At 46.8% G+C, this 26,883-nt stretch overlaps 2 protein-coding genes across 5 annotated transcripts in view; one reads left to right on the forward strand and one right to left on the reverse strand.

Moving 5' to 3' along the window:
• Positions 1 to 26,883, forward strand: part of LOC112061285 (C-type lectin domain family 4 member F-like) — a 269,396-nt gene that overhangs the window by 151,704 nt on the left and 90,809 nt on the right. The gene's annotated exons all lie outside the window — the stretch shown is intronic.
• LOC122172930 (C-type lectin domain family 4 member F-like) overlaps positions 1 to 26,883 on the reverse strand; it is a 70,426-nt gene that overhangs the window by 38,173 nt on the left and 5,370 nt on the right. Inside the window, exons 3-7 of one of the 3 annotated variants that reach the window (XM_065598399.1) lie at positions 24,214 to 24,321; positions 21,973 to 22,107; positions 21,029 to 21,180; positions 11,357 to 11,475; positions 10,002 to 10,456 (exon numbers count right to left, since the gene is read on the reverse strand). The exons of the other annotated variants lie outside the window; for them this stretch is intronic. Of the exons in view, the coding sequence (XP_065454471.1) occupies positions 10,294 to 10,456; positions 11,357 to 11,475; positions 21,029 to 21,180; positions 21,973 to 22,107; positions 24,214 to 24,321 (677 nt within the window). The 3' untranslated portion in view covers positions 10,002 to 10,293. Of the gene's footprint in view, positions 1 to 10,001; positions 10,457 to 11,356; positions 11,476 to 21,028; positions 21,181 to 21,972; positions 22,108 to 24,213; positions 24,322 to 26,883 lie in introns of those variants that run through there. 3 annotated transcript variants of the gene reach the window in all.

Raw genomic sequence — 26,883 nt, forward strand, 5'->3', positions numbered from 1 at the left:
ACCTATCCTTGTATTTAATAGTTTAAATGAATCTTTCTTAACCAACCTTTATATTTTTACCAGGAGCTTACTAAATAGTCTCTACCTTAGTAAATGCCATTTTGCCATGTGTTCTTTTTAACCTATTTTTCAATATTATTTCATGTTTTTAAATGCTCTTTTCCTAACCTACCCTTATATTTAATACACCTTTTACATTTATCTCAAATATTTTTATTCTTTAAAAACATACCAGAGTCCTTTAAAAAGAACTCTCCTTCTCAACCTCACCAAAAATCTCTTTACTTTAATAACTTGCCTCTATACTTTCAAACAAACCCTTTAAAAACAAAAATCTTTATTCTTCTTTAAGTTATCTTTCTATTCTTTAATAATATGTCAGTCTACACCTTTAAGATCATCTCTTCTTACTAAACCTAATCGAACAATCTTTCTTTCCTTTTTTCCCCTCTAACCTTTACCAAATCTTTCTTTCTTTAATCTTTAAGCTCTCTCACTCTATTCTTTCAACCTTTTTCTCTAAACAATCAATGAAATGTTTCAAAGCACAAGCACACACCATTCCCCCATCCAAACAAAAAATACTCAACTTTTTTTTTTCAAAATGGCCAACAGCACCAAACCTTGACACCAACAGAAATGAGAATGGAGGGCAGGACATAAGCCCTAAATGGACCATGGAAACCTGTCAAAAATATATGGTGATGAATACTATCGAGGTATATACTACTCAGAGCCCAGCCTGTCCATGGGCCTGCTTACAAATCCACCTGAAAGGCAGAGTGCAGTTGGCATCATTCCACAAATACAGGTCTCTTGAGCAGGTCTCAGTATAGTCTTCTCTGCCTCCTGTCCCCTGATCCCAGTTGTCTGGCTCATTGTGCGCCCAGAACCTACAGATCAGAGTGTTAATGTCTCAGGCCCAGACCCTTAGAGGTGTTCAGGCCCCAAACTCCCAGTGATTTCAATGGAAACCAGAGACCCAAATTCCTCTGAGGATCTACGCTTGCAAGACTAATGGCCAGCCGCAGTTCCGTTTGGTCACGGACCTGCAGACATATGATTTCTAGATCTCCGAGGACAGAGCAAGCTGCAAGTGGTTGAAGAAGCGGTGCAGAAACTCCAAGTCTCTCTCCAGCCTGACAACGCCTCGGACGCCTCAGCAAAGGGATCGGACAGTAAGTCGCAGGACGAGGGTCTTAGGCATCAGGGTCGGCTCCCCTCCCTTGGCCTGGAAGCTGAGCACTCTCCGGCCTATAGGGATGGTGGGTGCCTGGCATCCTCCTACTCCCCTCCATAGACGTCCCTGCCAGGTGGTCCCGTCCCCCGTCTAATGAGCTGCTTCTCTGCACATCCTCTGCCAACGGAGGCTCTGTTCCCAGGGACGGGCGGCTGCTCCAGGTTTCCTCCTAGCTCCCTGCCTGGCAGTGGCAGGCTAGCTGCATCCGCCCCACGCTCCTAAGCAGGATGCCTAGTGGTCACCATCTTCTGTCCTTTCCCTGTTGCTTCCTTTGCTCCTTAAGCATATTCTCACCAGCAACCACACACCGCACCATAACAACTCTTACTCAGGAACCAATCAGTGCAACAAACCTCAATGACAACTCTGCCCACATATCTACACCAGCGACACCATCACAGGACCTAACCAGATCAGCGACACCATCAGGGGCTCATTCACCTGCACATCTATCAATGTGATGTATGCCATCATGTGCCAGCAATGCCCCTCTGCCATGTACATTGGCCAAACTGGACAGTCTCTACGCAAAGGAATAAATGGACACAAATCTGATATCAGGAATCATAACATTCAAAAACCAGTAGGAGAACACTTCAACCTCTCTGGCCATTCAGTAACAGATTTAAAGGTGGCAATTTTGCAACAGAAAAGCTTCAAAAATGGACTCCAATGAGAAACTGCTGAACTTCAATTGTTATGCAAACTAGATTCAATCAACTTAGGCTTAAATAGAGACTGGGAATGGCTGAGCCATTACACACATTGAGTCTATTTCCCCATGTTAAGTATCCTCACAGCTTCTTATCAAACTGTCTTAAATGGGCCACCTTGATCATCACTACAAAAGTTTTTTTTCTCCTGCTGACAACAGGTCATTTTAATTAATTAGCCTCTTAGAGTTGGTTGGGCAATTCCCACCTTTTCATGTTCTCTGTATGTATATATATCTCCTCACTATATGTTCCATTCTATGCATCCGATGAAGTGGGCTGTAGCCCATGAAAGCTTATGCTCAAATAAATTTGTTAGTCTCTAAGGTGCCACAAGTACTCCTGTTCCTTTTACCCTGTTATGTTATATTTGTCTCCTGTTTAATATAATTACTGTGTTGAATACATTGTATGTGTTTGTGTTATTTCTTGGGAGTCTCCAACTATCTGGCAAGTAAGGGGGCATTACCCTGTGGTTAGAATCTTCCTCCCAAGCTGCCCTGGTGACCCTGCCAGGAAGGAGCGAGCGGGATGGAGGCACCACCAAATAAATTCATAGGGGAAACTAAAGAAGATACACCCAGCTGAGTGGGTGGCAGGATCCAGAAGAACCCAGGCCTGTCCATCAAAACCTGTAAGCCAACTGGCATTAAGAAGGTAACCAGGTGGAGACGGGGTGATACAAGGGAATTGCTGCTGGCCGGAAGGAGCTTTGGACTGGTGTTTGCTGAGGAGATTCTGAGGTGCTGGGCGGGGACGGACAGGCCGCCATTCTCCTCAGGCCACAGAGAGTCCAGAGAGGGGACACATACTTTTGGAGCTTCCCCCCCAGAGGCTGGGTAATGATTTGTGTGAGATCAGAGGTGAATGCTCTGAAGGTGGGCCCATATTCCACAAGTGAGTGTTGTGTTGTAGCCTTGCACTGAAGTACATTAACAGCAACAGCACCGGGAGTCTCTGTACGGAACCCCACAGATTTACTGCCGAACCGCACTGCTGAAGGGACTGAAAAGTGTCCTGACTGCTGTCTGCAAGGGGCCGTGTGTGTGTGTTAAACATTCGCTCACTAAGAAATTGTCTGGGACTCTCTGAGCTGACTGGCAGCTACAGGCAGGGGCTGGTACCGTAGCTCTGAGCTTCAATTCTGTGCAATACTTTTCTTTTTTGAAGTCCTGAAAAGACAGAGCTCAGGCCTGCGCTTCAGCAGGGAGTTGCGCTGATGGGCAGGGAAGGGGGATGTCACAGTTACACATAATTCTGCCTCCTCCTCCCCCAGCCCATTGCATCTCTGTGCCCTGCTCCAGCATCGCCACTGGTCCAGCACGGCCTGACTCCTGGCAGCGGCTTCCCCCTCACCTGCCAGGTGGGTGGTGTCACAGGGCGGGCTGGCCCTTTTAGAGGATTTGGGCTCAGCCCCATCAGTGTGCAGCCCAGAGTCTTGCAAGCGGCTGGTAGAGCTCCCTCGCTCAGGGAAAGCTGGTACCTGGTGCCCTGATAGAACGGTAAGGGGCAGAGAGAGACCTGTGGAGGATCCAGAAGGGATCCAGGGTCAGGGAGGCATCAGGAGCACCTTCCCCCACACCAGCCAGAGGGAAAGGCCTGGCTGGAGCTACCTGAGTGAGGGCCAGGAGCCAACCCTTAAGGTCTGGTCGTCAGTGCAGAAGAGGGATGTTAACGCATAGAATCATAGAACCATCGAGTTAGAAGGGGCCCCAAAGATCATCTAGTCTAACCCCTGCCAAGATGCCGGGTTTGCTGTGTCTAAACCATCCCAGAAAGTCGACTAGCTTTTGAAACCCTCCAGTGAAGGAGCTGCCACAGGCCCCCAGGCATCTGTTCCATTGTCCTACTGTTCTTACAGTGAGGAAGTTTGTCCTGAGATTTAATCTCAATCTGTAAAAAGCAACAAAGAGTCCTGTGGCACCTTAAAGATGTATTGGAGCATAAGCTTTCGTGGGTGAATACCCGCTTCGTCAGATGCATGTAATTTCCAGAAGCAGGTATAAATATGCAGGCAAGAATCAGTCTGGAGATAATGAGATTAGTTCAATCAGGGAGGGTGAGGCCCTCCTCTAGCAGTTGAGGTGTGAACACCAAGGGAGGAGAAACTGCTTTTGTAGTTGGATAGCCATTCACAGTCTTTGTTTAATCCTGATCTGATGGTGTCAAATTTGCAAATGAACTGTAGCTCAGCAGTTTCTCTTTGAAGTCTGGTCCTGAAGTTTTTTTGCTGTAAGATGGCTACCTTCACATCTGCTATTGTGTGGCCTGGGAGGTTGAAGTGTTCTCCTACAGGTTTTCGTATATTGCCATTCCTGATATCTGACTTGTGTCCATTTATCCTATTGCATAGTGACTGTCCAGTTTGGCTGATGCACATAGCAGAGGGGCATTGCTGGCACAGGATGGCGTATATAACATTGGTGGACGTGCAGGTGAATGAACTGGCGATGTTGTAACTGATCTGGTTAGGTCCTATTATGGTGCCGCTGATGTAGATATGTGGGCAGATTTGGCATCGAGGTTTGTTGCATGGATTGGTTCCTGAGTTAGAGTTGTTATGGTGCGGTGTGTGGTTGATGGTGAAAATATGCTTAAGGTTGGCGGGTTGTCTGTGGGCGAGGACTGGCCTGCCTCCCAAGGTCTGTGAAAGTGAGGGATCATTGTCCAGGATGGGTAGTAGATCATTGATGATGCGTTAGAGAGGTTTAAGCTGAGGACTGTAGGTGATGGCCAGTGGAGTTCTGTTGGTTTCTTTCTTGGTCCTGTCTTGTAGCAGGAGGCTTCTGGGTACACGTCTAGCTCTGTTGATTTGTTTCCTTATTTCCTCATGCGGGTATCGTAGTTTGGAGAATGCTTGCTGAAGATCTTGTACTTGTGCAAGTTTCTTCATGAGGCTGATAGATTTCCATTCCATACGGCTAAATGCAATGCCATGCATGGTGTCAAGTATCAGAGGGGTAGTCGTGTTAGTCTGAATCTGTAAAAAGCAAGAGAGGGTCCTGTGGCACCTTTAAGATTAACAGATGTATTGCAGCATAAGCTTTCGTGGGTGAATACCCACTTCATCTGATGCATGTAATGGAAATTTCCAGAGGCAGGTATAAATATGCAGGCAAGAATCAGTATGGAGATAACGAGGTTAGTTCAATCAGGGAGGGTGAGGTGCTCTGCTAGCAATTGAGGTGTGAACACCAAGGGAGGAGAAACTGCTTCTGTAGTTGGATAGCCATTCACAGTCTTTGTTTAATCCTGATCTGATGGTGTCAAATTTGCAAATGAACTGAAGCTCAGCGGTTTCTCTTTGAAGTCTGGTCCTGAAGTTTTTTTGCTGTAAGATGGCTACCTTTACATCTGCTACTGTGTGGCCAGGGAGATTGAAGTGTTCTCCTACAGGTTTTTGTATATTGCCATTCCTGATATCTGACTTGTGTCCATTTATCCTTTTACGTAGGGACTGTCCAGTTTGGCCGATGTACATAGCAGAGGGGCATTGTAGGCATATGATGGCGTATATCACATTGGTAGATGTGCAGGTGAATGAGCTCCTGATGGTGTGGCTGTTGTGATTAGGTCCTATGATGGTGTCACTTGAATAGATATGTGAACAGAGTTGGCATCGGGCTTTGTTGCAAGGATAGGTTCCTGGGTTAGTGGTTTTGTTGTGTGGTGTGTGGTTGCTGGTGAGTATTTGCTTCAGGTTGGGGGGCTGTCTATAAGTGAGGACAGGTCTGTCTCTCAAGATCTGTGAGAGTGAGGGATCATCTAACACTACTCTTAGGGTCACCGGTGCCCACGCTACTAATACCCGTGACTTTCCCCAGTCATGGGACCTGATGTAGCAAATATAAGATCAGTGTCCCGTTGGTTCGTGTACTTTGTTGGGGCCCTTGATGATCTATGACCACGAGATCTTCTCTACAGTGGTTTAGCAGTGTGGCTGACTGGGATCAGTACAGCCCAAAGGACTCACAAGTGGGTTGAGGTGGTAAGTCCCTCCACAGGTTTAATACACAGCAGGTTATAAAACCCCCAAACCCTCACTCCCTGGCTCGAGGACACAGTTCAGGGGGTCCCCAAAACAAGTTCCCTGACTGACTAACTAAAAGATGGTGCACTCACAAACTCCATGAATGATCCTCACATTCAGAGCTGACTCTGGACCCCTCAGTCACTGCAGAGGGGCTGAGCTCTGCTGGCCGGGATCCTCCTCAGGCAGGAGTCAGGCTGCGTCAGTCCCAGGATTTCCCCTCCCCACAAAAGGGTGCCGGGCTCAAGGTGCAGGTTACACAACTACACTAACATCCAAACTGTCGTCTCCTAGCCCAGCGTCCAGACACACTCCCAGCAGGCAGCAGCCCTGGACTAGCAGCCATGTGGGGACTGGTCTCCCTAGGGGGCTGGAGGGCAAACTCAGCCTGGCTGGGGAAGTTTCCCAGCAAAACACTACAAACTGGGAAGGAAAAGCCCAGCTGAGGGATCTTATTGTCAGGTCCCTAGAGGCCAGTTCTCAGGGGGAACCCTCCCTGCTTGCCTTGGACTCCCCAGCCCCCCACAGCCAGTCCTGCCCTTGCCCTGGCTGGCTCCAGACTGACTCAAAATGGCTTCTCCCCTCTCCTGAGCTCCCTGGGAGGGGCATGTCACTCCCTAGTGGTTGCCGGGCAGACTCTGAGTTTGCCTTGGCTCCCCCTGAGCTGCCAGCAGACAGAGCCCCAGGAATCTAGGTCATCTCCTTGGGGGTTACACCCGTCCCACGGCTAATAATTGAGAGACTATTTGGGTCAAAATCACTTTGGGGAAGAAAGCTACCAGAGGCTCCCCTGAAATAGTGCTTGGGGTCTGCTACATACCCCCAGGATCTTATGTGGATATGGATAGAGACCTCCGGAATAACTTTAATGATATATATATTCCTGGGAGCTGTGTGATTATGGGAGACTTTAATTTCCCGGATATAGATCCGAGGACAAGTGCTAATTATAATGGTAGGTCCCACACTTTCCTGACTGTGAGTGCTGACAGATTTCTTCACCAAATAGTCACCAAACCAACAAGAGGTGATGCCATTTTAGATTGTGTTGGTGAGTAGGGAAGCCCTCCAGAGAAGAACTGGTTGTAGGGGACAATCTTGGTTTGCGTGATCATGAGCTAATCAGTTTCAACTAAATGGAAGGATAAACAAAACTAGGTCTGCAACTAGGAACCTTCATTTCAAAACGGGATATTTTAAATTATTAAGGCAATTAACTAGGAGAATGGACTGGGCTAAAGAACTCAAGGATCTGAAAGTTGGGGAGGCTCGGAATTACTTTCAGTCAAAGTTGCAGAAGCTCCCTGAAGCCTGCATCCCAAGCAAGGGGAAAAACTTCCTAGAGAAGGGTTGCAGACCAGGCTGGATGAACAAGCGTCTCACATAGGTGATTAAGAGAAAGCAGAAATCCTACAAGGAATGAAAGATGGGGTGGATCACCAAGGAAAGCTACCTGTTGGAGATCAGAAAGTGCAGGGATAAAGTGAACTGTCAGTAGCCAAGCACAGTCGGACCTTGGAAACGGAATTAAAAGCAACAGTAAATGGTTCTATAGCCATATAAAAAAAAATGAAACAAGGAAGGAAGGAGTGGGACTGCCAAACACGGAGGATGAGGTGGACATTAAAGAGAATCTAGGCATGGCCCAACTCCTAAACTAATACTTTGCTTCAGATTTTAATAAGGGAAATGAGTTTCGGGGGAGTGGCAGGGTGGCTAATGGAAATGGGGATCTGGAACTAGAAATTACCACCTTTGAGGCGGAAGTCAAACTCAAACAGCTTAATGGGACCTAATCGGGGGGTCCAAATAATCCCCATCCAAGACTATTAAAGGAACTTCCAATTGCAAGCCCAATAGCAAGGATTTTTAATGAATCCATAAATGCGGGGGTTGTGCCCTGTGACTGGAGAATTGTTAACATCCTACCTATTTTTAAGAAAGGGGAAAAAAGTGACCCAGTAAACTACAGGCCTGTTAGTCTGACCTCAATTGTATCCATGGACTTGGAACAAAATTGGAAGGAGAAAGTAGTTAGGCACATAGAGGTAAACAGTAATTGGGATAAAATACAACACTGTTTTACAAAAGGTAGATCGTGCCAAACCAACCTGATCTCTTTCTTTGAGACGATAACTGATTTTTCAGACAAAGGCAATGCAGCAGATCTCATCTATCTGGATTTCAGTGGCATTTGATACAGTTCCACATGGGGAATTATGAGTCAAATTGGAGAAGATAGGGATTAATGTTGTTGTTAGTCCCTAAGTGCATGACCTCGCATGTGCACTATTGAATTTCATCCCAGCGAGCTCTGCAATGGGCAGATAAAGGGGCAGAAGGTTTTGCCACATTGTTTCTGGGGATCTTGGTCCCCAGCTCACAACAGAGTCTGCGCAGCAGAACCCAGCTCAGAAAGTGGCTTTGATTCTCCACTTAGACAATAACATTCTTTTATCCGGGAAATATGGTCACCCGACTCCAAATACAACCAATTTCCAATCTAATTCCTGGCCCTTTAAGGAAACTAGCCCCTCCCATGTCCCGAAGGAAAGCAGTTACCGCTGCAGCTCTCAGCACATCCTCAAGAGAGAAGAATTTCCAAGGGATGCAGGAGACTCACTCTGCTGTCAAGACACAGTCGTGCTGGCTTTGGCACTGGGCTATTACTTTGAAAAGCAAGGGCCGGGTTCTGTTCTCACACCAGTCTCATTCTATTGTCATGAGTTACTCCTGTGTCTGAGAGACCAGAATCCGACCCCCAGCGTATAAACCCAGCTCAGGATTCTTTTCCCATCTAACTGCAGCCTGGCCTGAGGGTTGCAGCCTCAAGGAGTGTGTCATGACATTGTCCCATCCAAAAATCGTGGGGATGCTTTTAATGGCCTTCTGGCTATTGGGGCAGGTTCTGGGCAGGTTGGGCATAGCTGGGATGAGGGTCGGCCCAATTTAGAATAACTTTTTTCCTTTCAAACGTGTCTGAAATGGGCAATTCTTTGTTTATTGGGCAGTTTTTGGTACCTGTGCTGTCTACTTCACTTGCTGTTCTGTTTTCCTTTCATATGGACACAATAGAAAAAATATGTGAGTATTTTAAAGAACTCTGACCCCCTGTCTGTCATCTCAGAGCTTAGTTAATGCTGAATATGGAGAAGCAATTAACCATTGGAACAACTTACTGAGCAATGTGGTGGATTCTCCATCTCTTGACGTCTTTAAATCAAGATTGGATGGCTCTTTAGAATCCGTGCTGTAGCTCAACCACAAGCTGTGGGCTTGATCCATGGGTCACTGGGTGACAGTCTCTGGCCAGTGTTATACAGGAGGACAGACTAGATGATCACAATGGTCCCTTTTAGCCTTGGAATGTATATAACACAATTTACCAATAGCAGGGTTACTAACCGAGGGCCAGGCTGACATGGGCAAGTGGTAACTGGCTGGTAATGGCTGAAGGTTGTTGCCAGCTGGTTGTGGTTCATCATCTTCTGTGGAAAGAATCTCATGGTCCCGGTAGAGAGGTGCCCCCAAACCACCGTTATTGGTAGCTTATTGGTTAAGAACTGGGTGGGTCTCAGAGATGGAGCTGCCCCATCTCCAGTGAGGGGAGGGGTGTTGGTAGAGGTCAATTGGCAGAGCTACCTGCTGTAGACATCAATCCTCAGGGTTGTCATCTTTCTCCCAGTACTAAATGCCCTTGGGAATAAATATTACATGTCTTTGAAGGAACAGCAGCCTGAGATGCAGAAAAACACCAGATTGGGGAGGGACTGTTCCTGTTGGGTTGGAAGGGACAGACATGTTTTGATACGTGGCCAGCGGCACTGGGATAGGAGAATTCAAACAGCTGTTGAATCTGGTCTCCCAGCTGAGCCTGAATTTATCTCCTCAGTGGCCCAAACATATTTTGCGACATACCTTGCTTACCAGATACAGTTGGACGTTTTAACTGTATATATAGATGGTTCTGACATCATCATAACATCTGATCAAAAGGTGCAAAAATTAGAAATTCAAGTCAAGCAAATAATTATTTATTCGGTGATTGTGAAACAGTAACTCCATGATCCAAGGACTTTATTCAGTGACAGACCTGGAAACATACAAATTACAGAGCCAGCCACACTGAGTGGCATAAGGGCAGGTGTCTCTGCTACAGCCAGAAATATCACACCAAGACAAGGCAATCCTGCAATGCACATCCCATGCGCCCCCCTCCAGTGCACAGGGCTCCTCATCGGCAGGTGGCTGGAAAACATGCTCCATAGCTTGGAAATTGAGATGCTTTCTGAGGTGCTGGGACCTGCATGTCACAGCCCAGCCGGTCCATGGGCCTGCTTACAAATCCACCTAGAAAGCTGACTGCACTTGGCATCATTCCACAAATTCTGTTTGGATGGCTCGGTATGAACACAGTCCTCTCCACCCTCTGTCCCCGGATCGTAATTGTTTGGCTCATTCTGCGCCCAGAACCTACAGATCAAAGAGGTTTTTTGTCTCAGAGGAAAACCACAGCCAATTCCTGAGCTCAGTTCTGCTCTGTGGACTCTGTTGTTGGCAGGGGACCAAGACACTCAGCAATGACGCGGTGAAGCGATCCACCCCCCGGCAACCCCTCAGAGTTCTCTACAGCTCTTGTGGCCATGGTAACGAAGGGCTTCTGACGACTGGGGGTAGCAACTGCCCTGCGCCTGACAGGCCAGCAAAGAGCCCAAGTCAGTCTGTAGCTCCAAATGCTGACAGCAGCAACTCCGATCTCAGTGCCCAGAACCAAAGCACGTGGCACAGCACGTCCCAGACACCCCCGAGATGGGAACGCAGGAACGGGAAGAGAGGGCAGCGGGGGTCAGTCATTAACTTCTCCAGGGCCCTGCTTATGGGCCTCGTCCACAGCCCACTGAGGTCACTGCACCGACTGCAGCTGGCTCCGGCCATGCCCCCGGCCTCACAGCCTCCCCTTCCCCAGCCTGACAGAGAGGAGAGCGCAGTGCAATCCCAAGGAGAGTGTGAACCTGCCACTCACTCCAGACTCACCTGGCTGTACTGAGTTGACTTGGGGCCAGATCCTCAGCTGGTGTAAATCCCTGTGGTTCATTCAAGTCAATGCCGAGTTACCCCAGTGGAGGCTCTGGCCCTGGGTCTCAGTGGCACTGAACACACGCTCCGTGTTTAGGCTCCTGCTCTAAACAAAGGGGCATTAACAGAAATTCCTGAGAGGATTCACTGCTGTTGTGGCAGTGCCCGGGGGCCTCCCTCAGGATCGGGCCCGCTGTGCCGGGTGCTGCATAGACACAAGGGGCCGTACAGACGCTGCCCGAAGGAGCTTGTGAGCAAACGTGTAATAAATAATCACTTCTCTCAAGCTTTACTCACCCCCTGCTTGTGTCTGCTCTGTATTCTGTGCCATCCACCCAGCGCCAGCTGCCTTCTGTCTCCTGGTCGGTGAGTCCAATCCAGTGATCTTCTCCCTTGGTCTCATTGGAGAGAAACTCCTGCACAACACAGTTTGCAGCATATCCAGGTCACCCAAGAGAGGCTGCAGGATGCAGCCGCAGCTGCCTGGGCTGAACAGATTTGGGGGGAGAGGAAAGGGCGTCTGGTGGTGTGAGCTGGGCACTGGGCAGCGGGAGACATGGTGTCCTGCCCCCAACGCTGACAGTGACTAACTGGGAGACCCTGAGGGAGTCCTGGAGCATCTCTGTGTCTGTGTCTGCATCTGTATCTGCCTCGGGCTACCAGCAGCGACCTGTCTCATAACACTCCCCCCACAGCCCCTCAGCGCTGGGCTGTGGCAGTGACTGACGGGCACCTCAGAGTTCACACCAGCACCCTGCCCTTGGAGGAGGCAAAGCTCGGAGCAGAGAACTGGGTGCAAAGTCTAGCCCTGCCGGAGGGTGGGATTTTCCTCCTCCGAAAGTGCCCCAGTGGCCTGGGGTGAGGGCTACAGTGGGTATGTGGGGAGAGTGGAGAGTTTCAGGGGAGTTTCAGTGGGAGTTCTGTTGCAGGAGAAGGTGTTTGTATTCTGTGTATTGTATTTTGTAGTTTTATATGTGTGGAGGCTGGTAGGGGCAGTGTGCTGGGAGAGAAGCTGAGCCCTGATTAGGGGGCGGGGCTTATCGGCTTAGGGGTCCTATAAAGGTAGCCAGCCAGTCAGGCAGTGGCTTAGACATCTGCAGTGGCACAGAAGCCAGCAAACAGAGCTGTAAACAGGGGAGTTTCAGTGGGAGTTTGCAAGGGGAGATTGCGGGGGAGACTAAGAGAGCTAGGCAGAGGAATACACAGGCTAGTGAAGGGAGTGGGTGGTGTTCTGCCGTGTTTTGGTGCCCGTTGGGGGGTTTGTTTTGCTGTGGGTGTTGGGGGTTTGGTTTGTGTTTCCCGGACTAACAGGTTTTAGGTGGGAAGGCTACGACCGATACAGAGGCAGCAGTGGAAGACACAATGAACATGACTGGATGTGGAAGCTGCGGAATGTACATGGTCCTGGGAGTTATATCTGAAAAGAGTTTCGTCTGCATGAAGTGCCGCCTGGTAGAGCTGATGGCAGAAATGTTCCGAGGATTGGAGATGCAGGTGGAAACTCTGGTTGAGTTTAGAAGGGGGTTCGAGCGGATGATGGAGCAAAGACATGAGGAGGCTGAAGGAAAAAGCTCAGACTTGCAGATGGAAACAGGACCAAAGAACTCTGAGGGGAGACTGCTGGGTGAGGAAAGTGGACAGTGGAAGCATGTGACTAAGAGAACCAGGCAGAGGAAAAGACGGGCTAGTGAAGGAGAAATAGAGATCAGGAACAGGTTTGCGGAGTTGGAAAATGAGGAAGGGGCAGAGCAGGTGGTCGCTGAAGGTGAGAGGGCAAGGAAGAAGAGAAAAGCAGCTAGTCCTGTAGGAAGAGGGGAAGAGTCAATGGAGATAACACCAAATATGAGTCCCAGGAGGATACGGGATGGATTGCGGAGGATTGCAATTGAGAATAGGAATCGAGAGGACTTGCAGCCAGAGGGAACAGGGGATAGACCGGAGAATCGCACCATCACCAGGAAAAGGCAGGTCTATGTGATTGGGGACTCCTTACTGAGAAGAATAGACAGGCCTGTAACTAGAGCTGATCCAGAGAACAGAAGGGTGTGCTGTCTGCCGGGTGCTAAGCTATGGGATGTGGACCTGAGGCTGAAAAGGATCCTAACGGGAGAGGGAAAGAATCCGCTGATTGTCCTTCATGTGGGAACAAATGATATGGCTAGATTCTCGCTGGAACGTACCAAGGGAGACTATGCCAGGTTGGGGAAGACGCTTAAGGAAATCGAGGCTCAGGTGATCTTCAGTGGGATTCTGCCTGTTCCTAGAGAAGGGCAACAAAGGTGTGACAAGATTATGGCAATCAACAGATGGCTCAGGCAGTGGTGCTATAAGGAGGGCTCTGGGATGTATGGCCACTGGGAAGCATTCATGGACAGAGGACTGTTCTCTCGGGATGGACTTTACCTGAGTAAGGATGGAAATAGGCTTCTAGAATGGAGGCTGGCACAACTGATTAAGAGAGCTTTAAACTAGGAAGTTGGGGGAGATGGTTGGGAGATGTCCAGGTAATCTCCACGCTGGAATTTAACATTGAGAAGGAAGAAAACAAAGTAAGAAAAGACACAGCCGTGGGTATGAGAACGGACGTAAGGAGGAAGGGTAGTGAAGATACCAGTCTAATAGGTGATACTAATGGTAGAATGACTGTGCCTAATCGGGTTAAGAATGTCAGTGAAGCCAAACGGCAAAAATGAAGATGTTTGTACACTAATGCGAGGAACCTAGGTAACAAAACGGAGGAACTAGAGCTATTGGTGCAGGAAGTGAAACCAGATATTATAGGGATAACAGAAACATGGTGGAATAGTAGTCATGACTGGAGTACACGTATTGAAGGCTATGTGCTGTTTAGGAAAGACAGAAATAAAGGCAAAGGTGGTGGAGTAGCATTGTATATCAATGATGAGGTAGACTGTAAAGAAATAAGAAGTGATGGAATGGATAAGACAGAGTCTGCCTGGGCAAAAATCACATTGGGAAAGAAAGCGACTAGAGCCTCCCCTGAGATAGTGCTTGGGGTGTGCCACAGACCGCCGGGATCCGATTTGGATACGGATAGAGACCTCTTTAATGTTTTTAATGAAGTAAACACTAATGGGAATTGTGTGATCATGGGAAATTTTAACTTCCCAGATATAGACTGGAGGACAAGTGCTAGTAATAATAATAGGGCTCAGATTTTCCTGGATGCTATAGCTGATGGATTCCTTCACCAAGTAGTTGAAGAACCATCAAGAGGGGATGCCATTTTAGATTTGGTTTTGGTGAGTAGTGAGGACCTCATAGAAGAAATGGCTGTAGGGGACAACCTTGGTTCGAGTGATCATGAGCTAATTCAGTTCAAACTAGATGGAAGGATAAACAAAAATAGATCTGGGACTAGGGTTTTTTATTTTAAAAGGGCTAAGTTTAAAGAATTAAGGAAATTAGTTAGGGAAGTGGATTGGACTGAAGAACTTGTGGCTCTAAAAGCGGAGGAGGCCTGGAATTACTTCAAGTTAAAGTTGCAGAAACTATCAGAAGCCTGCATTCCAAGAAAGGGGAAAAAATTCATAGGCAGGAGTTGTAGACCAAGCTGGATGAGTAAGCATCTCAGAGAAGTGATTAAGAAAAAGCAGAGAGCCTACAAGGAGTGGAAGATGGGAGGGATTAGCAAGGAAAGCTACCTTATTGAGGTCAGAACATGTAAGGATAAAGTGAGAAAGGGCAAAAGCCATGTAGAGTTGGACCTTGCAAAGGGAATTAAAACCAATAGTAAAAGGTTCTATAGCCATATAAATAAGAAGAAGGAAGAAGTGGGACCACTAAACACTGAGGATGGAGTGGAGGTTACGGATAATCTAGGCATGGCCCAATATCTAAACAAATACTTTGCCTCAGTCTTTAATGAGGCTAATGAGGAGCTTAGGGATAATGGTAGGATGACAAATGGGAATGAAGATATGGAGGTAGATATTACCACGTCTGAGGTAGAGGCGAAACTCGAACAGCTTAACGGGACTAAACTGGGGGGTCCAGATAATCTTCATCCAAGAATATTAAAGGAACTGGCACATGAAATTGCTGCAAGCCCATTAGCAAGAAAATTTAGTGAATCTGTAAACTCAGAGATTGTACCGTACGACTGGAGAATTGCTATCTTAATTCCTATTTTTAAGAAGGGAAAAAAAGTGATCCGAGTAACTACAGGCCTGTTAGTTTGACATCTGTAGTATGCAAGGTCTTGGAAAAAATTTTGAAGGAGAAAGTAGTTAAGGACATTGAGGTCAATGGTAATTGGGACAAAATACAACATGGTTTTACGAAAGGTAGATCGTGCCAAACCAACCTGATCTCCTTCTTTGAGAAGGTAACAGATTTTTTAGACAAAGGAAACGCAGTGGATCTAATTTACCTCGATTTCAGTAAGGCATTTGATACAGTTCCACATGGGGAATTATTAGCTAAATTGGAAAAGATGGGGATCAATATGAAAATTGAAAGGTGGATAAGGAACTGGTTAAAGGGGAGACTACAACGGGTCATACTGAAAGGTGAAGTGTCAGGCTGGAAGGAGGTTACTAGTGGAGTTCCTCAGGGATCGGTTTTGGGACCAATCTTATTTAATCTTTTTATTACTGACCTTGGCACAAAAAGTGGGAATGTGCTAATAAAGTTTGCAGATCACACAAAGCTGGGAGGTATTGCTAATACAGAGAAGGACCGGGATATCATACAGGAAGATCTGGATGACCTTGTAAACTGGATTAATAGTCAGGGGCGGCTCTAGGCACCAGCTAACCAAGCAGGTGCCTAGGGCGGCAAAATGTATGGGGCGGCAAAATGCTGGGGCCTCCCCTCAAGCAGCGTCCTGGGCTGGATCCTGTTCTGCTGCTGTGTGCGGCGGGGCACGGAGCCAGCTAAGTGGCAGAGAGGGGCAGCATCTGTCCAGCAAGCCCAGCATCTCTTCCTTGGCTCCTCCAGCCACAGAGCTCTCTCCATTGCATGCCCCTCGGGCTCCCAGCTGGGCGGCCTCAGCGCTGGGAAAATGCCAGCAGGGCTGGGTCCAGTGTGTATCCGCGATCGTGGGGAGCTCTCTCGCCCCAATGACTAGTGCCTTACCTATGGCAAGTACAGTAGTGCAATAGGAGTGTGACGTGAAAAATATCATGTCACGTTGTGACACGGTCACTCAAATCATGATTATGTGTGTGTACTGTGCTGCCCTATCGGTGCCATTCGCGCTAATTTCCGTTTCGCGTCGGTGCTAGTGGTTATAGGGCTAAAATGCCGGGACAAAAACGAAAACGACTTTCTGGTGCTGCTTACTGGCAACAAAGAGAGAAACAGCAAAAAGAATTAGAAAAGCTATCTCGTACTTCAAAAAAGTATTTTAAAAAAGTCGACAATCAAGGAGAAAGCTCCAAGCAATGCATTGAAGGTGATTATTCATCAACTGATGAAGACCGATCGAACCAAAGATTACCTTTATCAACTGATAAAGATGAACAACAATCCGACCAAAGATTATCTTCACTAACTGATAAAGACGAACAATCACAATCCATCCAAAGATTTACTACTTCAGCTGAAGAGTCCAGAAATGAAGAACTGTTATCCAAATCTAAAACTGAAGAACAATTATTGGAAGGTGGAGAGACTGATATAGGATCGGATCCAAGTACATGACCGACAATAATTACTGATACAATGCGAATTATTATTGTGAAAAAAGGTCCTTCAAAACTAGATCCTACATTTGAATATCTATTTAATGAGTCGAATCGTTGATTTATGCCATCCAGTATGAAGAAAAAAATAAAAAATGGGGAACAAATTAATAAATCGTGATTAGTGTATTCACAGACCAAAGATGTAGTTTATTGTTTTTGCTGCAAACTGTTCTGTAATTCGGACATTTTTCTGGCAACTCGAGGTTTTAATAACTGGCGAAATTTGCATCAGCATTTGAAAGAACATGAAACATCAAAAAATCATTTACGCTCATTGACAAATTGGATTGAGCTGTCAAACAGATTACGTACCGGTACAACAATCGATGCAGTACAGCAATGTCAACTAAATTCAGAAATTCTACGTTGGCAAGCAGTGTTGGAACGTTTACTGGCAATCATTCATTTCCTAGCCGAACAGTGCCTCGCATTCCGTGGATCCTCGGATATTTTATATGAGAATAACAATGGAAATTTCTTAAAATTGGTTGAGTTATTGGCAAAATTTGATAATGTTATGGCTGAGCATGTATGAAGAGTGAAAGATGGAGAGAGTCACACCCATTATTTGGGTAAAAATACACAAAATGAGATAATAGAATTAATTTCTAATGGAGTGCATAATGAAATTTTATCGAATTTGAAACATGCCAAATATTACTCAATTATAGTTGATTGTACTCACGATCTGAGCAAAACTGAGCAAATGTCAATAGTTTTACGATTTCTGAAAATTGATGAAAATGCAGAAGTGAAAATTTGTGAACACTTTCTAGAATTTATACCAATGAATGAAACTACTGGGAAAGCCCTCACAGATGTAATTCTACAGAGATTTCAGAGTTGCAGCCGTGTTAGTCTGTATCCGCAAAAAGAAGAACAGGAGTACTTGTGGCACCTTAGAGACTAACAAATTTATTAGAGCATAAGCTTTCGTGGACTACAGCCCACTTCTTCGGATGCATATAGAATGGAACATATATTGAGGAGATATATATACACACATACAGAGAGCATAAACAGGTGGGAGTTGTCTTACCAACTCTGAGAGGCTCTACAGAGATTGGAACACTATGGAATACCTTTATAAAATATGCACGGCCAAGGGTACGATAACGGCTCAAACATCCGAGGACGACATGCAGGTGTACAGCAAAGAATATTGAATTTAAACAATCGAGCTTTTTTCATTCCTTGGCATGCGCATTCGCTCAATCTGGTTGTCAGTGATGCTGCCAAATCATCTAAAGATGTCGTTTCATATTTTACCACAGTGCAAGCAATTTACAACTTTTTTTAGTGCTTCCACACACCGTTGGGCAGTCTTGAAGCAGCATCTTGAACAAAAACTCACAGTTAAACCTCTGAGTCAAACTAGATGGGAAAGCAGGATAGAAGCTATTAGACCATTCCGATATTCATCGGGAGAGATTTACGATGCACTATTCGAAATAAGCCAGGACTTGTCGTATGATCCTTCATTTCAACATGAAGCTGAAACATTGGCTCAGAAAATGATGCAGTTTCAATTTTCATGTTGCAGTTATTTGGCACAATATTCGAAATCAAATTAATTTGACCAGCAAAGTTATGCAGAACATAACCATAGACATATCCGAGGCAAAGATGATTTTGAATAAAACGCTGGAATATTTAAAAAAATACCGTTCAGATGAAGGATTTGAAGAAACTGTCAAAGAAGCAACAACAATAGCAGAGGATCTTGATTTTGAACCAACGTTTGCACCTCAACAATTCATTCGTCCTCGGAAAAAAACAAGACAGTTTTGTTATGAGGCTCACGATGATCCTATTCTCGATCCAAACAAAAGGTTTCAAGTTGAATGTTTCTGTTGTATTTTGGATGTAGCTATAACTTCCATTGAAGAAAGATTTTGTCAGTTGCATGGTCATTGTGAAACTTTCGAATTTTTATACAATATTGGAAATATTAAAAATCAGTTTTCCAAAGAAGACCTCATGAAGCAGTGCCAAGACCTACATTTAGCGCTCAGTACTGATAACGCTGCTGACATTCATGCAGTAGAATTGAATGATGAATTAATAGCTTTTATCTGAGCTAATAAGTCCTAAAACTTCTCCTCTAAAAGTATTAGAATTTATAGCAAGAAATGATTTTTTCACTCCAAACACTGCTATAGCATTATGCATTCCTTTAACATTACCAGTATCAGTGGCTTCTGGTGAGTGCAGTTTCTCAAAACTGAAATTACTAAAACATTATTTGAGGTCCACCATGTCTCAAAATCGTATGTCAGGACTTGCATTAATTTCAATTGAAAGTACTATTGCAAAAAATGTAGATTTCACTGACTTATTAAAAGACTACGCAAGTATAAAAACCAGAAAAAATCATATAAATTCTTTTAATTTATGAGAAACTGGAAGACACTAACGTTTTTCATTACAGTGTCTAGTTGAACTCAAATTGTTTGTAATTGTGTTTTTGTTAAAATTAAATGTTAAAATTACACTAGTAGGAAATTGTTTTATTTCACTAAGTACAAATTCTCTGTTTTCATTTTTTTTTAATTTTAAACAGTCAAAACAAAACTGCAAAGTGCAAACATGTGTAAAAGCCAAAAAATAGCGCGCAGGGGGGGCAGCCAAATTTTTTTTCGCTTGGGGCAGCAAAAAACCTAGAGCTGGCCCTGTTAATAGTAATAGGATGAAATTTAATAGTGAAAAGTGCAAGGTCATGCATTTAGAGATTAATAACAAGAATTTTGGTTATAAATTGGGGACACATCAGTTGGAAGTAACAGAGGAGGAGAAGGACCTCGGAGTATTGGTTGATCACAGGATGACTATGAGCCGCCAATGTGATATGGCCGTTAAAAAAGCTAATGCAGTCTTGGGATGTATCAGGCGAGGTATTTCCAGTAGAGATAAGGAGGTGTTAGTACCGTTATACAAGGCACTGGTGAGACCTCATCTGGAATATTGTGTGCAGTTCTGGTCTACCATGTTTAAGAAGGATGAATTCAAACTGGAACAGGTACAGAGAAGGGCTACTAGGATGATCCGAGGAATGGAAAACCTGAATTATGAAAGGAGACTCAAAGAGTTTGGCTTGTTTAGCCTAACCAAAAGAAGGCTGAGGGGATATATGATTGCTCTTTATAAATATATTAGAGGGATAAATATCAGGGAGGGAGAGGAATTATTTAAGCTTAGTACCAGTGTGGACACAAGAACAAATGGATATAAACTGGACATATTAGGAAGTTTAGACTTGAAATTAGATGAAGGTTTCTAACCATTAGAGGAGTGAAGTTCGGGAACAGCCTTCCAAGGGGAGCAGTGGGGGCAAAAGACATATCTGGCTTCAAGACCAAGCTTGATAAGTTTATGGAGGGGATGGTATGATGGGATAGCCTAATTTTGGCAATTAATTGATCTTTGACTACTAGTGGTAAATATGCCCAATGGTCTGTGATGGGACACTAGATAGGGTGGGATCTGAGTTACTACAGAGAATTCTTTCATGGGTGCTGGCTGGTGAGTCTTGCCCACATGCTCAGGGTTTAACTGATCTCCTTATTTGGTGTCAGGAAGGAATTTTCCTCCAGGGCAGATTGGCAGACACCCCGGAGGTTTTTCGCCTTCCTCTGCAGCGTGGGGCACGGGTCACTTGCTGGAGGATTCTCTGTACCTTGAGGTCTTTAAACCACGATTTGAGGACTTCAATAATTCAGGCATAGGTTAGGGGAATGTTACAGGAGTGGGTGGGTGACATTCTGTGGCCTGCGTTGTGCAGGAGGTCAGACTAGATGATCATAATGGCCCCTTCTGACCTTAAAGTCTATGAGTCTATGAGGTGCATGGCCCCTTGCACACAAGCCCTCCAGATACAGGCTTCTAGATTGTCCAGCAGGAGCTCAGGCCTGGAGAGAGGGATCAAAGCGGGTCCCCACTGGGAAAGGTCATTGGGTTTGCAGGAAATGCTACATTGGAAGTAGGGAAAATCAGAAATGAGCCTGACCCCCAAATCCCCCTCCCCCGACACCCCAGACTCTGGGAAGTCCAGATCCTGGCACTGTTCCTCTGCCCATCTCTGCTTTTAAACTGATGGGTGAATGCCCTGAGTCAGGTACCAAGGCTTCGCATCCTCTCCGATACTTTGCCACAAGGCACGTCGCAGAATTGGAACCTCAGCTGCCCCCTTCCACCTCCTTCTGGTATGAAACAAAGCACTGACCCATTGTCCAAGCCCGTAGGAGCTTCCTGCACTCACCTGTTCTGCCTCGGAGGAGACAGAGGTCAGGTGCGAGTCCTGAGACACACAGAACCGCTCAGCCTTGTCCCACGACTTTCTTCTTTGTGAAAAGTAATAGAAGTTCCCACCGTAAAACCTCCAGCCCCTGGGGAGCTTTGTCAGCACGTCACCTAGGAGCAGAGACTGAGGTGAGACGCCCGGGCTAAAGTCACAGGGACACACACAGGGAGCTCAGGGTTTCTAGTGCTGCATTTCCCATGCCCTTCAGCTGCCCCAAGCCCAGGGAGCTTCTGAATCCTGATTCTCCAGAATCAAAATAAGCAACTTTTGTGGCCACATGATGGATCCCGAAGAGCGCTGCAGAAAGCAGACACCACAGGGTCACTCCCCCAGCACTGAAATGCAGCTGCATCTGGGCTGGAGCATGGGCACTAGTCCCAGTGCAGAGCAGCACGGCTGTAATGGGAAAGGGGAGACTCACTGTTCAGCTGAGTTGGCAGGGGGAATTCAGGAGGGGGAATGTAGCTGCCCAGGGTGGAACAGCCCCTGGTTCTGCATCAACAATTTTCAGTGACCTTAAGTGGTGAAGGTCTTGCGTCTTTTGCATTTTGGCATCTCCCGCAACACCCTGCCGGGGGCGCTGGCTCAGTGATGGTTCTGAAAGTAACGCCCCATACACTGAAATGCCAGTATCACTTTTTGCCTGTGCCCTGATGGGTTTTTAGCATCTAAGAAGAGCTGGTAGCTGGGTGCTCCCATTAGGCTAATGAGGCCTAGGGTGTAATTTAACTCCACACTGATCACCACGGTGTTGGCCCAGGCGCAGCCACCGGTGATTTTTAATGGAAGAGAACTCGGTGCTGGTGAAAGGCGCTGCGCTGTCAGCCTTGGAGCCTGAAATCCTCCGTTTATCCTCAGCACCAGGAGAAACGGCACCAGCCAGCGCTGCAGCTAGTACTTACTGCAGCCATCTTGCACTGCTCCTCGTGCTGCACCATCCGAACGGATCTGGATTTCTCCATACGCTGCACTGACATTACCCAGCTGGGCTTTCAGCATCCGGACTCCTGCCTGCGCTTCATCCAATAGCTGCAGACCTAGAAGAAAGTCACAGCGACTTCAGTGGAGATGAAGAACACTTGATTATCAGCACGTCTAGTAGAGCAGCACCTGCAGGCCCCTGTGTGCCAGGCGCTGTACAGACAGGAGGGGACAGTCCCTACTCTCAACAGCTCACAGTCAAAATAGACTCTAGGTGGGAGAAATAAAGGATGATTTTTCTGCTGGGGAACTGAGGTGCAGGGAGATGTGCCCAAGATCACACAGGAAGTTTGCAGTGGAGCTGGGAAGTGACCCCAGCTCTCCTGAATTCTAGCCCTGTCCCCCCAATCTCCCCAGCCTCCTCTTCCCAATCGCTCCCACCTTGTGAGCTGTGAGTGGGTCACCTGCAGCATGTGGCAGAGCTGAGGCTGCAAGAGATCTGTTTTGGGACCGGCTCTGTTCAATATCTTCATTAACGACTTAGATATTGGCATAGAAAGTACGCTTATTAAGTTTGCAGATGATACCAAACTGGGCGGGATTGCAACTGCTTTGGAGGACAGGGTCATAATTCAAAACGATCTGGACAACTTGGAGAAATGGTCTGAGTTAAACAGGATGAAGTTTAACAAAAACAAATGCAAAGTGCTCCACTTAGGAAGGAACAATCAGTTTCACACATACAGAATGGGAAGAGACTGTCTAGGAAGGAGTACGGCAGAAAGGGATCTAGGGGTTATAGTGGACCACAAGCTAAATATGAGTCAACAGTGTGATGCTGTTGCAAAAAAAGCAAACATGATTCTGGGATACATTAACAGGTGTGTTGTGAGCAAGACACGAGAAGTCATTCTTCTGCTCTACTCTGCTCTGGTTAGGCCTCAGATGGAGTATCCAGTGTCCAGTTCTGGGCACCACACTTCAAGAAAGATGTGGAGAAATTGGAGAGGGTCCAGAGAAGAGCAACAAAAATGATTAAAGGTCTAGAGAACATGACCTATGAAGGAAGGCTGAAAGAATTGGGTTTGTTTAGTTTGGAAAAGAGAAGCCGGAGAGGGGACATGATAGCAGTTTTCAGGTATCTAAAAGGGTATCATAAGGAGGAGGGAGAAAACTTGTTCACCTTAGCCTCTAAGGATAGAACCAGAAGCAATGGGCTTAAACTGCAGCAAGGGAGGTCTAGGTTGGATATTAGGAAAAAGTTCCTAACTGTCAGGGTAGTTAAACACTGGAATAAATTGCCTAGGGAGGTTGTGGAATCTCCATCTCTGGAGATATTTAAGAGTAGGTTAGATAAATGTCTATCAGGGATGGTCTAGACAGTATTTGGTCCTGCCATGAGGGCAGGGGACTGGACTCGATGACCTCTCGAGATCCCTTCCAGTCCTAGAATCTATGAATCTATGAACATCCATGGACCTGAGCCATGGCCCTGGGTTCCAGGCCGGGATTTTGAACAGCCCAGCTCTCTGGCGTCTTCTGTGCCGGGGTTTAGTTCAGGCCCATCTTCTGATTGGACGCTGAATAACCTGATCCATGGACCGGTTTGTATGTGCAGCCCTGGGCCAGACAGACAGAGCGTTGTGAGACGTGGCCACAAGGGGGCGCTCTGCCTCCAGCAATGGGACTGTGGCTGTTACCCAAATTATTGGAGCTGCATAGGAGGGGCTCAGGGACTGGGGGAGAATTGAGACCCACGAGTGCAGCTCCACTGACGTCCTGCTTACACCAGGGTCTGAACTCGCCCCTGTGTGTCTCATGAGCTGCATCCGTCTGTCCCGCGAATGCAATCCTGACAATACAGGGCCATGGTGAAAACTCTGGAGCGAAGGGAGCAACAGGGAAAGGACAGAAGATGTGACCACTAGTCACCCTGCTTAGGATCGTGGGGCGGATGCAGCCAGCCTGCCACTGCCAGGAAGGGAGCTAGGAGGGAACCTGGAGCAGCCGCCCGTCCCTGGGAGCAGAGCCTCCGTTGGCAGAGGAATGGGCAGAGCAGCAGCTCATTAGACGGGGGCCGGGACCACCTGGCAGGGACGTCTATGGAGGGGAGTAGGAGGATGCCAGGCACCCACCATCCCTATAGGCCGGAGAGTGCTCAGCTTCCAGGCCAAGGGAGGGGAGCCAACCCTGATGCCTAAGACCCTCGTCCTGCGACTTACTGTCCGATCCCTTTGCTGAGGCGTCCGAGGCGTTGTCAGGCTGCAGAGAGACTTGGAGTTTCTGCACCGCTTCTTCAACTGCTTGCAGCTTGCTCTGTGCCCGGAGATCTAGAAATCACATGTCTGCAGGTCAGGGACCGAACTGAACTGTGCTGGAGACCAGCCACGCCCGGGGAAGGAATATGCTCCGAGTGCGAGCCTGTTCTCTATGACTTCTTTCATTTTAATCTTGGAAACCTTCCCTCCCGAGGAGAGACACAGGCAAAGCCAAGGCCCCATTTGGGGCTCTCTCCTGGTGTATGTTACACCGTCTTAATGTAGGGTGTCAGCTCTTTGGAGCAGGGAGCTACAAACTCCAGAAGAGCAGATTGAGATTAAATCTCAGGGAAAACTTCCTGCCTGTGAGACCAGCAGGACAATGGAACAGACGCCTCGGGAGGTTGTGGAAGCTCCTTCACTGGGGGTTTTCAAAAGGAGGCTGGAGCCATGTGTCTGGGATGGGTCAGACACAACAAATCCTGCATCTTGGCAGGGGTTAGACTAGATGCCCCTGCGGTCCCTTCTCACCCGATGGTTCTGTGATTCTATGACCTCCTTTTCCTGTGTGTTTGTGCAGCCCCTAGCGCGATGCAAAGTAGGACCTGGGTGCAGCTTCTGGGCTCTGTGGCCGTCCAAGTGCTTATTAACAATCCTGACAGCTCCGCTCTTGGTGTGTCTCAGGGGCCTGTCTGCTAACTGTAGCCCCAGACCCTTAGAGGTGTTCAGGCCCCAAACTCCCAGTGATTCCAGTGGAAACCAGGAACCCAAATGCCTCTGAGGATCTGGGCTAGCAGGACTACTGGCCAGCTGCTCAGATGGTGTCAATCTGACTTCGGAGGAGCTACTTCGATTGACACCTGCAGAGCATCTGTCCCTAAAAATCAGCCTTCACTTCCCTTAGCGCTGCAGGGCCAAACCAGCGATGCCCCAGGGAGCCAGCTTCTCTTCCAGCTTGTGCATCATCAACAGACTTGTGATCTAAGTGCTGTCTGCGGAACCTTTCCCGCGATCCGTCGTACGCCTCTGGGTCCTTTCAGTGCAGTATCTGAGCACCTCACAGTCTTTAATATATTATTTAATGTCGCATGACAAGCCTGTGAAGTAGGGGGAAGTCTCCTCTGCCCGTTTTACAGGTGGAGAACTGAGGCAGAGACAGGTCTCATAGACCTTTCAGCCAGAACGGCCCATCATGATCATAATCTGACCTCCTGCAGGACACAGAACCTCACCCACCCACTCCTGTAACAGGCCCATAACCTCTGGCTGAGTTACTGATTGAAAGACTTCAAGTTACAGAGAATCCACCATTTACACTAGTTCAGACCTGCAAGTGACCCGTGCCCCAGGCTGCAGAGGGCAGCAAAAAACCTCAGGGTCTCTACCAATCTGATTTGGGGGAAAATTCCTACCTGACCCCATTGAAAGGTGGATCAGGACCCGGTTAAATGGGAGACTACAACGAGTCATGCTCAAAGGTGAACTGTCAGGCTGGAGGGATGTTACTAGTGGAGTTCCTCAGGGATCGCTCTTCGGACAAATCTTATTTAACATTTTCATTAACGACCTTGACACAAAAAGTGGAGTTTGCTAATGAAATCTGCAGATGACACAGAGTTGGGAGGTATTGCCAGCGTGCAGGAGGACCGGAATATCATACGAGTAGAGCTGGACGACCTTGAAACCTGGAGTAGTAGAAATGGGATGAAATTCAGTTGTGCAAAAAGAACAGGAGTACTTGTGGCACCTTAGAGACTAACAAATTTATTAGAGCATAAGCTTTCGTGGGCTACTGCCCACTTCTTCGGATGCATATAGAGTGGAACATATATTGAGGGGATATATATACACACATACAGAGAGCATGAACAGGTGGGAGTTGTCTTACCAACTCTGAGAGGCCAATTAAGTAAGAGAAAAAAATGTTTTTGAAGTGATAATCAAGCTAGCCCAGTACAGACAGTTTGATAAGAACTGTGAGAATACTTACAAGGGGAAATAGATTCAATGTTTGTAATGGCTGGGCCATTCCCAGTCCTTATTCAATCCTGAATTGATTGTATCTAGTTTGCATATCAATTCCAGCTCAGCAGTCTCTCGTTCGAGTCTGGTTTTGAAGTTTTTCTGAATGGCCAGACAGGTTAAAGTGTTCTCCCACTGGTTTTTGAGTATTATGATTCCTGATGCAAAGTGCACGGTCATGCACGTAGGGATTAACAGCAATTTTAACCCCCATCTTGTCATATTTGACTCATAATTTCCCATGTGGAACTGTATCTAATGCCACTGAAATCCAGATAGATGAGATCTGCTGCATTTCCTTTGTCTAAAAATCAGTTATCTTCTCAAAGAAAGAGAAGGTGGGTCTGGCATGATCTACCTTTTGTAAAACTGTGTTGTATTTTATCCCAATTACCGTTAACCTCTATGCCTTAACTACTTTCTCCTTCCAAATTTGTTCGAAGACCTAGCGTACAATTGAGGTTAAACTAAAAGGTCTGTAGTTTCCCAGATCACTTTTTTCCTTTTTCTAAAAAATAGGAACTCCATTAGCAATTCTCCAGTCACTGGGTCTGACCCCTCAGTTTGTGGATTCACTAAAAATACTTGCTGGTGGGCTTTCAATTTCACGTG

This window comes from Chrysemys picta, chromosome 5 (assembly GCF_011386835.1).
Source record: "Chrysemys picta bellii isolate R12L10 chromosome 5, ASM1138683v2, whole genome shotgun sequence".
NCBI classification, from domain to species: domain Eukaryota; kingdom Metazoa; phylum Chordata; order Testudines; family Emydidae; genus Chrysemys; species Chrysemys picta.